We start from the raw sequence: 13,105 nt of genomic DNA, 5'->3' as shown, positions 1-13,105 counted from the left end.
CGTTCAGTTCAAAAGGGAAGGCCTTGGACTGCGTGTGAGCAGCCAGCCACGTTCCCTGTCACCTGCATTGTTTTGAGCCAGAGACTGCATGCGGGCAGCCTGGCTCCCTGCTAACTGCTTTTCTTTTGCAGAGTTCAATGATCCTGGGCCATGGTTTAGTGTAAAATTTGTAAGTTAAGGTTAAGATGTACTGTAAATATGAGTGCGCCCCCGGCATGTATGTCTTAGCGCCGGCAATTTTATTTAAGTCGTCCGTGTGAGTGAGTTTGTTTAGATAGTTACGCAGCCCTCAGGTTATTTATTTTGGGGACACGAATACCATGAATGTCGCACTCAGGGATCCGTAGGTAAAATGTACTAGGGGAAAACTACACATGATGGCACACGAAAATTTGACGACTCGGGACGAGTCTGTAAAAAGGGGAGGGGGTAGTGTTGTGGTTACCAAATTCGCAAACCACCATTCAGGTCCCTTAGGTGAGGTATCTCGGTAAGTACATGTGTAGTTAGGCCCAAACCCGTTGTCTAGTGGGAATACATGTCATTTATGCGTGCTGCGACTCTTCAGGATAGCCGTTTTTCTTTTGCTATCTTTATTTTGGACCAACCGCCATGATTACCACCACAACCACAACATCAACCACCAACCACAACGCCGCTTCACCACAACCGCCACGACCTTCCCGTCACACCTCGCAACCGTCGCATCGCCACCGTTCTTGCCCCGCTGTGGGTACCGGTGTTGGACTCGTGCAGGGCGCGCGCCGAACAGCGTGTACAAAATCACGGATTTTGTGCTTCAAAAACGCATTAAAAAGTCTGCACGCGCAGTTTTGCTCGGGCCAATGGGGAGCGAGGTGAAAGGTCGAAGGGAGGGGGTCAAAGATGAGAGGGCGAAGCTACGGGGCGGATGAAAGGACCGTGTTCGTCAGTCCAGAGAGTCGAGAGGCGGAGAGTAGGAGAGTAGGAGAGTCGGAAACAGAGAGTCAAGACTTCGCGGGCGGTGGAAGGAGCTGGTCGTCGTGTGCGTTGGAGTCGGAACGGAGGGGACGGAGCTGTGGAAAGGCAGCGACACCAGACGAGGGGGTGCTCGCGTCGGGAGCTGCACCCCAGGGAGGCCGACAGCGCGACCTGGCCGAGGTGGAGACGCTCGTCGCGGGATAATAAAAATCCTCTATACCCCGAGCATCAGCAACCCCCTCCTGTTTCCCCCCGCGCTGAGATAGTGCGACCAAGGGGGCCCCTTTCCCACCCCCTACCAGACACTGTCCGCGAGGCCCGCGGAGTTGAGGCGCTATCGCCGCTCCGCGTCTCATCACCAGACGGGTAGGCGCGACCCGGTCTCGGCCTCAGGCCCGCCTCATCCTTGAGGGTATTCTTTTCCTTGGTTTTGGGTATGTGTTGTCGGCGCCGTCTGTGAAGTAGAATTGTATAAGTGTTGCCGTGTGCTCGGTAGTCGGTATTAGCTCTGCATTGTGTTTTCGCTTTTACATTTGCTTTTTGTGTAAATTACATTGTGTCTTTTCTGTGTGCATTTGGTGGAATTGTATATGTGTGCTCCCGTGTGCCGCGAATAAATGTGCTTTGTGTTGAACTGTTTCCCGCTTCGCTTCGTCTTTTCCTCTATTGAATCCCCATCTTGCTTCACGTAAAGGGTTGGTAGTGGGCTGAATACGCCCGATAATTAATCGAACCGTCGAGGTCGACGATAACACCGCTCGGTTATTCTGATAGTACGGAACGGGTCGCTTAAGTGGCCCGTGTCCGAAGTCGACCTGCGGCGAGGTGCGATCGCCCGGTCTACCCTCCGCGTGGGTACTTAGGTAGGTCGAATTTGGCGAGCAACCCTATCCCACGCGGGGGCTGATTGGCTCGATCGCGGTGAGACCGAAAGGTCCACCCGTGACTGGTTCCCGGCGTTAGTCCGAGAGGGTCACGACTGGATTGTCCGTCCGGTGGGCGACGTGCCGCGATTCGAGTTACGTGGCCGTCAGCACGCCGGCGGGCGCGAATACCGCAACAATATATATATATATATATATATATATATATATATATATATATATATATATATATATATATATATATATATATATATATATATATATATATATATATATATATATATATATATATATATATATACGTGTTCTATAGCAGTTTTTCATCGTGATTTCAGATCTGACAATGTTTTTTCACAATACTCATTCTGTAAAATGTAAAATTAAAAAAAACAAACCTCTTCGGGAACGCCCCTAAAAATTCTCCTGAAAGGGGCGTAACCCACATGACGTCAACTACAGGATTACAAAGGCTGCACGTAAATTACTCGGGTGGGTGGTCGACGTGATTCTATTGGCTTCCTGTGTGTTTCCACATTCGATTGATCGACTCAATCGCTTCGTTCATTTCTGCTTTAAAAAAATCGAGCATTTGGTTTTGAATAATGGATGGCATGGACTTTCATTTGTCTGGTAACGACATTGAGTGTGAGAGAAATGAAGGATTTTGGTCTGAATCAGATGGAGAATTGTCGGATAACGTAGTCGCAGGAGGTGAAGTTCAGACAGCTGGGAATGGAATACGGCCTTACCAGTTCGAGCCCGAAGCAGGACAAGCAGAGGAAACTGGCGATGAAATTCCCGGAGTTCATGATGATCGGGAGGACATCAAAGGAAGACTTGGCAATAACAACTGGTCAGACTAAATCCTATTCGTAATTCCATAATGTAAATTTGACTTGCATACTGCTCGATTTCAGAAATATTTTTGTGAGGTGACGTGACCAGCGGAGCGCAGCGCAGCGGACATGTTTGTTGCATTGCGGCGAATGAATGGTAAGGCCAGCCCATGTCATCGGCCGTGTCTCTCGGCGCATAAAACGAAGCAACCTTGCTGTCCGGATACGATGAAAACTTGTGTGCAGAGCACACCTTGCGACACAATTGTCTCGAGTAGTCCAATAAATCTGACGTTCTGTTGCATTTTTATTTGTTTTATTCCTACTGTCGTCATGTAGCACCAGAAGAAAACAATGAAGAAAAGAGAAAAATAAAAGAAAGCGACAGCACATCAGATTTATCGGACTAGTCGGACGGACGACGGATTTATCAGACTAGTCTGGACTCTCGAGTTGACAAGTGACTTGTATTAGCATGCACACAATGTATAAGTCAATGCGTAAGAGTCCCGAGGATATGAGGCCGTGTAATAGGACAGATAAATTTGTCTTTCATCGTTGTGCCAACATATTGTTACGTTTGAGGGGGGGGTATGCATTCAAAGGGTAATTAGGATGTTTAATTAGGTATGCCATGCTGTTCGAGTTTACCAGGATCTCGATGTAATAAGTAGCAATTCAGTGGTGATAAGTTGTCTAGTAAATGTTCATTTCTTCAAGGGGGGAGATGATAATTGTCACGTAATTAGATAGGGACACGGGATAGGGTAAGTGTGTCTGTGTAAACCCCTTTTTGGTATTCTCTGGAGACTGGCCGTGACGTCACAGGACAGTGCAGCGGATGGCTCCGCCCCGTGATCACGATTGGCAGAAGGCGACGGCGGTGGGCCAATGGGCGGATTGGGCAGGAGGATAAAAAGGTTCTGTTCGGGGTCGAAAAGGAAGAGGAAGAAGATTACAACCAAAAAGATCATGTTTTTTTGGTGGGGAGGCTGTTGCGCGGGCAGCATCCTTGTTGTTGTGCTGACACGATCGTGTTCTTGATCGTGTCTTGGAGCCTTGCTGAGCCTCGTGCCTCACCTTGGTTGGCTCTGGGGTTCTGCTGACTCAGAGTACGGGGTCGAACGGCGGGCGGACCTGCCTCCCTCTCCTGCTCGCAACTTGGCGCCAGAACTGGTTCCCTGGCGGCTGTGAGCGGACTTGGGCCAAGACCAGGAGGTCGACAGCACCACGGTTTCTCCTGCCCCCCTGACGAGAGCAAGGCCAGCTCGTCCGACGCCGATCCAGGGACAGTTGCGTCCACACCACGGTCCAGCCTGACCACCAGAAATAGCTACGTTTTGTGTGTGTGTGTGTGTGTGTGTGTGTGTGTGTGTGTGTGTGTGTGTGTGTGTGTGTGTGTGTGTGTGTGTGTGTGTGTGTGTGTGTGTGTGTGTGTGTGCTTGGCGCCTTAGAGGGATTGAGAACTGTATATTCATTGGAATTGTCTGTGTTTTTCCCCACGCCCGATCCCACACCATCCCGTCGAATCGCCCCGGATCCCTCTTCTTGCCGAGTCTTGTTATTTCTGGTAATAATCAAAACAAATAAACATCATCAACTCAGTGAAAAGTGACTCGTGCCACCTTCCTCGTCCCGTTTGCGGTAGAGCGATTAGAACCGCCATGTTTGGGTTATAAATAAATAAACCGCCTCCATCGTTTCGGCTCATTCTACGTTGGCGGGACTGTTCAAGTCCCGTGGACGTCACAATATTTTTCCCTGTTCATTTATTACAGCATTTTGGCTAAATGTTAATGAATAGCAAGCCAATGGAAGCAGTACCTTCACTTTAGAATAAACCCATGTATGTCGAGTGCAGCCATACCTGGCTTGCATGTATGTGGAATCGTACCTATCCCAGCAGGCTGGTTTCAACGAACAATTCAAGAAGCTGCAAGATGTGGGTGCAGGTTTTTCACATTGTTTGATTTTAAAATTATGTCCTTGTGCCTTGAGATGATGCAATATTAATCTTTAGTATTTTAGTTGTATGTCCCTGTGAGTTTCTTTTTTAATGGAAAGGTTCAACAGTAACATTTTATATTTCGTGTACATGGTATAGCCCTTTATTGTGCATACATGTAATGGATTTGTACACGACTACGACAAGGTAGTAAAGGGATAAATAATCGCCTCGTAATTGTTGTGCATACATGGCTCAGAAGCAGAATTTCTTTTCCGCGAAACAATCACAGGAATTAAGACGATCAGTGAGATAGCAAACACATGTGCACAATGAATTTGTACGTACTTTATACGGCGCGCGACATCGAGTCAATCCACTCTGTGCAAGTTTCTGCAGATGACGTGAAGGCTGCTGTTCGCTGAAGTCAACTTTTTTAACGGGCGGGGCATAGCAAGTAGTGAAAAGCACCAGAAATGTTCGAAATATTGGTCTAATTATCCCATTTTTAAGTCATCTCCACCGAGATGACCTAATAAAGCCGGGCCAAATGTACGTCCGTACGTCCGTCAACAATTTTTCTTTCCGATCTTGATGAAACTTAGTATGTGGGTAGAGGTCGATGAGTGTTGCACAACGATGTAACTTTTGTCCGGGTTCAAGGTCAGGGACGACGTCACGAGGTCACGTAAGTTATAAAAATCGCCATTTTCAAAACCTATCTAGTCTGCCATTTTACAAGATATTCGGCAACTGTTTATTGATTATGATAGTAAAAAATATTATCTTGTATCTAGCTGGACAGATTTTTGGATTTCTGTCCCGTTTGATCGTCACGTGATCTGGAAGATGGCCAAAAATGCTGATGCGATTTGCAAAGAAAGAAGGAAGGAAGGAGAAATGAAATATAAATATAAAACACATTTTTAGCCTTTTATATTTATACATTTTCCGCCGAAGGTGCAAATGTTTCAAAACCCGAAATGTAAACGTCGGCATTTATTTTCAAAATATAATTTCGTGCGCACGCGCCAAAATGCCGAGTCATCTTTAACCAAACTGCGTAGTAGAACTGCGCAGTAGTCCGGTCATGGTGTCTGAGCAGTGGCCAGCGTGGTTCAGATTGACTGTGGTTTCTGGGGCGAAGGTGATTGTTAAGAAGTATGTCGGCGGTATAAATTCGAGTGACTGTATTTGTGATTTAATCACGTAACATCTTGACAACGAATATTCTGGCCGAACGATTGCATCAATTCAGTGCATCAGCAGGGATAATTCGCAGGCTCCTCTCGATCGTGCCGATATCTAACATAATCACCGGCGGACATAGGGCTGCAGGCTGTGGGGCGAGGCCACGGATCCCGGATGAGGGGATAAGTGATAAATTATGCTACATGCTTCGGACTTTCTGATTAATATATCAATGAGTACATTCCATAATTCATGAATTAATAATTAATGAATCTGGCATACAAAATGTTTTTTCATACCTGACATGTTACTTTGTGCAGTGTCACCAAACTTCTGTGGAATTAATAATTAATGAATTTGCTCGCTCTAACGATTTTTCAAACCTCAATATCTCTATAAATACTTGAACAATTTTCATTCTGAAAGTTGCATTATAATCAGTGAAGAATAATCTACAGGATTATCATAATCTCCGAGAGCTAAGCCTATTTTTTTCGTTTTTTTTCTACAACCGGATGTGAAATGTCCCAAGAGAGTGGACGGACCGGAAAACCACGTATTGCACTTACTGGTGATTCTGATGTGTTAATCCGGGTACTAAATGAACAATACATATTATTAATTATGTCATTAGTAGTATTATCCTAGTATATCTCTGTGAACTATTTCAATCGAAACGGTTAGTTTGGACTGTTTCACGGTTACCTGAACTGAACATTGAGAACATGTGGTATTATAGATAGATGACCGTCACCCCCACACGGGGTAATTTTTTATTATCCCATTCACGTTAAGTCTGCTCTGTGTCCCCCTTTTGTAAGTTGCTTGTTTATTTGCTGCACCACACCTCTTGACCCTATCTCTGCACAACACACCCCAATAAATGTTGATCAGACCACATACCTTTCCTCGCCCATTGTAATAAATCATTATTAGGAATGTTCCCTGCTCGTTTTTGCTTTTCTTCCATTGATCCAGCATGGTCCGAATCCTAGTTTAGCCGGGACTTTATTCCTTTTAGCCGGTACGTCCTTGGCAGTGTCGCCCGGCTGCATCCGGTCCGGTAGAGTGATCCGGTTCAGACAAGGCGTACCGAGGGCGTGTTCCCCAGTAATTAAATCACGTGATTAATTAGGTAACCCGATTAACCCATAGACGGGAGGACCCTAGGTCACACAGTTGAGTTATTGGCGTTCACGGTCGGTTAAGCGACCTGCCGCGTCACGGGATTATCCGTATGCGACGGCCTACAATTCCGGAGAGTCTGGTGGGAGCGGAGATAGCTTTCCCCACCTTGTGGTCTTCTCACCCGACCCCCGGCCCACAACAATATAAATGAAAAAATGTGTAGAGGAGGCAGTGATGCCGCGATTATGTAACGGCAATACTGTAAGCTATTCTCAAAACCAACATCATCCCTATCTTGTTTCAAACCTTTTTCAGACTAGTTTATCATCCCTACATTGCTTTTTTTTTATTTAGTAGAAATATTTATATTTACTTGTTTCTGTTTTTTTTTTTTTATAATGTTGAATAACAGAATGGTATGGTACTCAGAGGAAACCCAATCTTGGAGCAAAAGTGCCAAGAGATCTTCGACAGCAATTTCAAATACTGCACGTCTTCCTGCATGTATTGTGGTATCGTGATGTGTCGATGTAGCGAATCATCTGCCATCGAGAAACCGTGACTCGAGAATGTTCTTGATCACGTGGTTCGCTTTTACCTTGACACTGTGACTGGAGGAGGGTTCGTGATCACGTGCGTCCCGTGTGAAGCACTCGGACCTCGCTATTATTTTATTTTCATAAATATAACGCTGAAAAACAAGGGATTTCCCGAGGTATGATATTTCTGCTGATATTATTTGATGTCCATATTTTCCGACACTGAGAGGAATGTATAGCGGCCCCGCCCCCATCAGGCTGATTGACCGTTGTACAGTCCCGCCCACCCCCCTCGGATTATGCCGATTATTTTACAAAGGAATATAGTTTTGCGCATATTTCGTGGAATCCTATGAACCGGGCTGTTGTAAGGGAATTTGTTCCCGATGGAGTGTGCAGTATTTAGGGAGTTTGCTGGGAATGTCCTTTAACTGCATAATCGTCATCAACTGGAAAGATTGCTGATGTTTCTCGGTGAAGTAAATCAACAAAAAGGAAATTGTTTTTGGATGGAATTGATGGAATAGTTTGTGGTTGTATTATTTTTGACTTCTGGCAGCTGTGCAACCCAGCGACTCTGAACCTATACACCGCCCGTGTGCGCAACCTTGCCACAAAAATGCACATAACTCGACATTGTGTGGGTATCGGTATTTGTAAGACTCCGTATGCACTGTCCAGACCCAAGAGCTCTTAAAAATGAGGTGTCGGTCACCGTGATACACTCTGTGGGTACGAAGTTTACCCCATTCAGACACAATCGTGCAACTTGCAGTGTGTGTGTGTGTGTGTGTGTGTGTGTGTGTGTGTGTGTGTGTGTGTGTGTGTGTGTGTGTGTGTGTGTGTGTGTGTGTGTGTGTGTGTGTGTGTGTGTGTGTGTGTGTGTGTGTGTGTGTGTGTGTGTGTGTGTACTGTCATCGTGTTTCTTCTTAAATAGCTCTTTTCATTTTTATTCTTTATGCATGTTTTGTTCGACAACATTTAATTTCTGCACATAATTATACCAAATTATTCGTTATATGGCATAAATGCATATGCTTAAAACTTGTGTGAAGGGAGGATGATTGGTTTTGGCAATTCCTTTCCCAGGGGAGAAGATGGAAGCAGCACGGATGCAAAGATCGTAGCCGTAGATATCCAGGCCATGGCTCCGCTGCCTGGCGTGGTGCAAATCCAGGGGGACATCACCAAGGTGTGTGCATCGATGATAGTCTTACGTACTTGCAACTGTAACACCTGAGATGATATCGTGATGGGTGACAGCATTGAATAATACTCGGTGGGCCGATGCTTTCCCATTAATGAGGCTCAAAGAAGAATAAAATAAAAAAACCAGATCTTTGAAGTTGGGCTAAACTTTAATTTGCTGCCGCTCTCCTACTCAAATGTCCCGGGGGTTGTTAAACTTAAATCCGGCTCTGCCTGGATGGGTGCAACTTCAGCGACACTTGAGCTTGACAACATTCAGGACAAAACAGTCCACTTGATTGCATCCTCTTAACACGAGCTTAAACACTCATCCTCTTTACTGTCGGTGTACTATGACTGCATTGTGTGCTATTTAAAGGATGCACCGCAGCAACTCATCAAGGCCACTTGAAAGTCATCGCCCAAACCCATGTCCTCCACAATCTAGGACAAGGTCAGCAGATCCATGGGAGTACCACCACCTCCAATTCACACACCCTCCATACTGGGATGGAATAGCACCATCTCTTCGTCATCACTACGTCGAAATACAGTACCGTATTGAAACGTCGTACTTGATAGCGATGTGAGAGCACCATTACCTCGTGAACTGTGCAGTTGTTCAAGAAGGCAGCCCACCACCACCCTCTTCAAAGGGCAGTTAGGGGTGACACCCACTTCCTGGAAATTAATAGGATAAAAAGAGCATGACTTTTTACTTGGTTTCTGATGATCTGGATCGGTACATGATAGCCACCATTTGAGGAAGTGGAGTTGTGTTTCTCGGGCCTAAATTAACAAGTCTTCCATCATGCCTGACAGTTGCTTTTGCTTGTTCGTTTTCATTGTCTGTTTGAACAGTCTTTTTGTACTTCACACACGGTCTGCTTATCATACACAAACTGTTCACTGCTCAAAATCTGTGCAATAACTGCTTGTCCCGTACTAATTTGCAACATGGACAATGCTCATATTCAGTCATCTCCTGAGCATCTTTCGAACCAACCATTTCAGTTTGTGGTTTCATTCAGAAGTTAACTGTCCCATGGTACAAACTGTACATGTTCAATTACCTGTGCATGTAGTTACCTTGCACTGGCAAAGAACGATTCTGCCTCAGGTGCATTGACTTGTTTGTGGCTCCGATGACGTGCACAGACCGTACGACGGTAACGAGCTCATTGCAAGAATAATATACAAGTTTAAATCAAAACGAAATGTGCGAAAATTTCTATGATCAATATACAATGAATTGGCAACGTCTTGAAGAAACTTTCCCATTGGGATGAGAGAATTACGTTTTTCAAGCATTAGAATGTGATGTTCCAATTTTATGCTGTGAATCAAATCCGGCCAGGCAGAGCTTAGAGTATACGACACACAATTAATGGAGTATAATGATTATTGAATCAAAAAATTTCATAGGCTTCATAAACCATAAATGTACAAGGTGGAGTAAAAGAGCGAGAAAACTGACACAATACACTGTTTTACCATATTATTGTTGTGGGCCGGGGGTCGGTGGCGAGGAACGGCCGCCAGGTGGAGCAGTAGAGCCGTCTCCCACTGAACACCCGGAATTTAGGTCGTGCCTCTCGGACAACTCCGAAGGTCACGGGTCACTTCAGGACCGTGATCGCCAATTCTCTGACGGCGTGGCGTAGGGTTAATAGCCAAATTTCAATATACCTAAATGCCCACGTCGTCAAATTACCGGGGAAGTCACACCCTCAACGGACTCTGTCGAACCGGGTCGCTCTAGCGACCTCGGTCCGATGTAACCGGGCGGAATTACCAAAGTCCGTCGGTTCAAACAACAACGTACGGCACCGACGGCCTCACTATTTCTCAAGCCCGCACCGTGCTGGGTCACTGGAAGAAAACACTGGCAACGAACTGGAATATTTAACAATTGGGGGTTTATTTATAATGGGGCAATATTCGGGAAGGGAGACACAGAGCAGAGTTACAACCATATAAAATGCAATATATAATGAAAAGAAAAGACTTAAACAATTCTACCTAACAGACTGGCGCCACACACACACACACACACACACGCACACGCACACGCACACACACACACACACACACACACACACACGAAATGGACCCCGCCGGGTCTTTATTCGGTCCCTCAGCCCAGGAGGGAAAGGCGAGCTGGGGACCAGGGTCTTGTTGGTACCTGGCCGCCTTGTGTGGTTTGGCCCGTGACTGCACGTGTGGGACCCGTGGTCCATAAGATCTTGGATGTCGAGCAGCCGAGACTCCAGACTCAGCGACCACCAAGACCAAGACCACTTGAACCACGACCAAGACCGCTTGAACCATGACCAAGACTGCTTGAACCACAATTGCAGATGAAAAGCAATCGCCACGATCACTCCTGTACTCTCATGCTCTTCCGAGAGCAAAATGGCCACGATCACTCACACTCTCATCCATTTGGACGGGGCGAACACTTCATCTGGCTGGGGCGGAGTCGGCCCTGAGGAGATGAGCCTCCTGATTGGTATACATCTGTCGATGTATACAGGAAGGGGCGTTGCGGGGGGGGTGGGTGGGGGGTGTGTCGGGGCGTCTCGGAGGCCCGCCCCACGAAGAGGCTCTGTAGTAGTTTCCGGCACTCTGGCCTCCCATTGGCCGGAGCGCCTCGGCCCTGCTCGCCCTTTGCCCATTGGCTGGAGGAAACACTCCATGCCCTTCCTCAGAGCGGAGCCTCGATCTGATGTGATGGAGGCTCCGCCCACGCATTCAGCCAAGAACACGTGGGAAATGGAGTCGATGGTGCGGAGAGGTGAAGGGGATCGATGGAAGATGTAAAAAACTAACTATAAAGAAACTTCGCAGCACACACATGTAATTCCCATTAGACATAGGGGATGGGGCCCTAGCTATAAACACATACTTACCGAAATAACTGAACTGCGGGGACTCTGGCTGTCTGTGTGCAAGAGGCTTCCAAATCTGTAACATTATAACTTGAGTTTGGATAATCTTGGTAACCCTGGTAAAACAGGGATCAATATTTGCTTTGACCTTGCATCAAAATTTCAGACAATCTCCCGAAGAATTCCATCATTAAAACTAGAAGGGCACTCGGTCGAGCGCATACCTCCGCCATGTAATGTCTGATCCACGAGAACATATCGGACCCAATACATTTTTGAGATATCGTGCTATAGATCGTTTTTGTCCCCATCTCTCAATGGTGAAGAATCACTTTAAAAATTAAATAATTCTTGTATCCAGATTCGGATTCAGATCTTCACCAAAATCGAATCAATTTGTCGTTGACACACACCGAACCTGTCCACCAAGTTTCGTCCGAATCCATCCACAAGTTTTTGAGATATCGTGCTATGTATCGGTTTAGCACGATCTCTCAATGGTGAAGAATCACTTAAAAATTATCATATCCGGATCCGGATTCGGATCTTCCAAAATTGAACCAATTCTTCCTCGTCACACACCGAACCTGTGCACAAAATTTAATCTGGATCCGTCCACAACTTTTTGAGATATCCTGCACACAAACAGTCAGACAGAGAGGGGTGAAAACATAACCTCCTTCACCTTTGATGGTGGAGGTAATTAACCTAGTTCCCCCCCCCCAAAGTGAAACACCAAGCTATTCAAATCTCACACTATAGCACCCTGCCAAGATGAGTAGAACACCTCTCGTTGTAAACAAAGTTGATTTTTAACAATTTGTGATATGAATACAATCAAATCGACCTCACATTTTAGGATGTGCTCCCATGTCCTTTGGCATCGTACGGTGCTTTAACCCGTGAAGACATCGAATGAATGATATTCTGTATATGAAAGTCTGATCCAGACATCAGCAGTATACTTACCCTCCTCACCCAACCCCACCCCTGTTTCCCCGCCACCCCTCAGTTTAAATGCCATCGGAACAACAAAATTGAAAATTCTGTTTTTCCTGCTGTTTTTTCCTGCCAGATTGTATTTATTTGAAGTACGATTAATTTGACATGTGAAACTCGAGTCAGGCGTCGGTATGCCAGATGTCATGAATTCATGCTGAAATTGTACTTCATTCAAGCAGGACCACAAATTACATCGAATAAGTGATATTTACCTCCGCCACAAAAGGTGAAGGAGGTTATGTTTTCACCCCTTTCTGTCTGTCTGTTTGTGTGCAGGATATCTGAAAAAGTTGTGGACGGATCCGGATTAAATTTTGTGGACAGGTTCTGTGTGTGGCAAGGACGAATTGATTCGATTTTGGTGAAGATCTGAATCCGAATCTGGATACAAGAATTATTTGATTTTAAAAAGTGATTCTTCACCATTGAGAGATGGGGCCAAAAACGATGCGTAGCATGATATTTCAAAAAAAAAAAATGTAGTAATGCAAAAGAAATCAATAAAATTTCTCCTCCAGTTCAATCTGAAAATACAAAGCAG

At 45.6% G+C, this 13,105-nt stretch overlaps 1 protein-coding gene across 6 annotated transcripts in view; it reads left to right on the top strand.

The window, feature by feature from the left end:
• Window positions 1-13,105, top strand: part of FTSJ1 (FtsJ RNA 2'-O-methyltransferase 1) — a 69,967-nt gene that overhangs the window by 26,168 nt on the left and 30,694 nt on the right. For 3 of the 6 annotated variants that reach the window (XM_085889286.1, XM_085889259.1, XM_085889295.1), the window contains one exon: window positions 8,573-8,675. The exons of the other annotated variants lie outside the window; for them this stretch is intronic. In XM_085889286.1, the coding sequence (XP_085745412.1) occupies window positions 8,573-8,675 (103 nt within the window). The remainder of the gene's footprint in view (window positions 1-8,572; window positions 8,676-13,105) is intronic. 6 annotated transcript variants of the gene reach the window in all.

This window comes from Eptatretus burgeri, chromosome 1, assembly GCF_056783735.1.
Source record: "Eptatretus burgeri isolate ZD-2024b chromosome 1, Ebu_testis_v1, whole genome shotgun sequence".
In the NCBI taxonomy this organism is placed as follows: Eukaryota; Metazoa; Chordata; class Myxini; order Myxiniformes; family Myxinidae; genus Eptatretus; species Eptatretus burgeri.
This window is presented reverse-complemented; position numbering and strand designations above follow the sequence as displayed.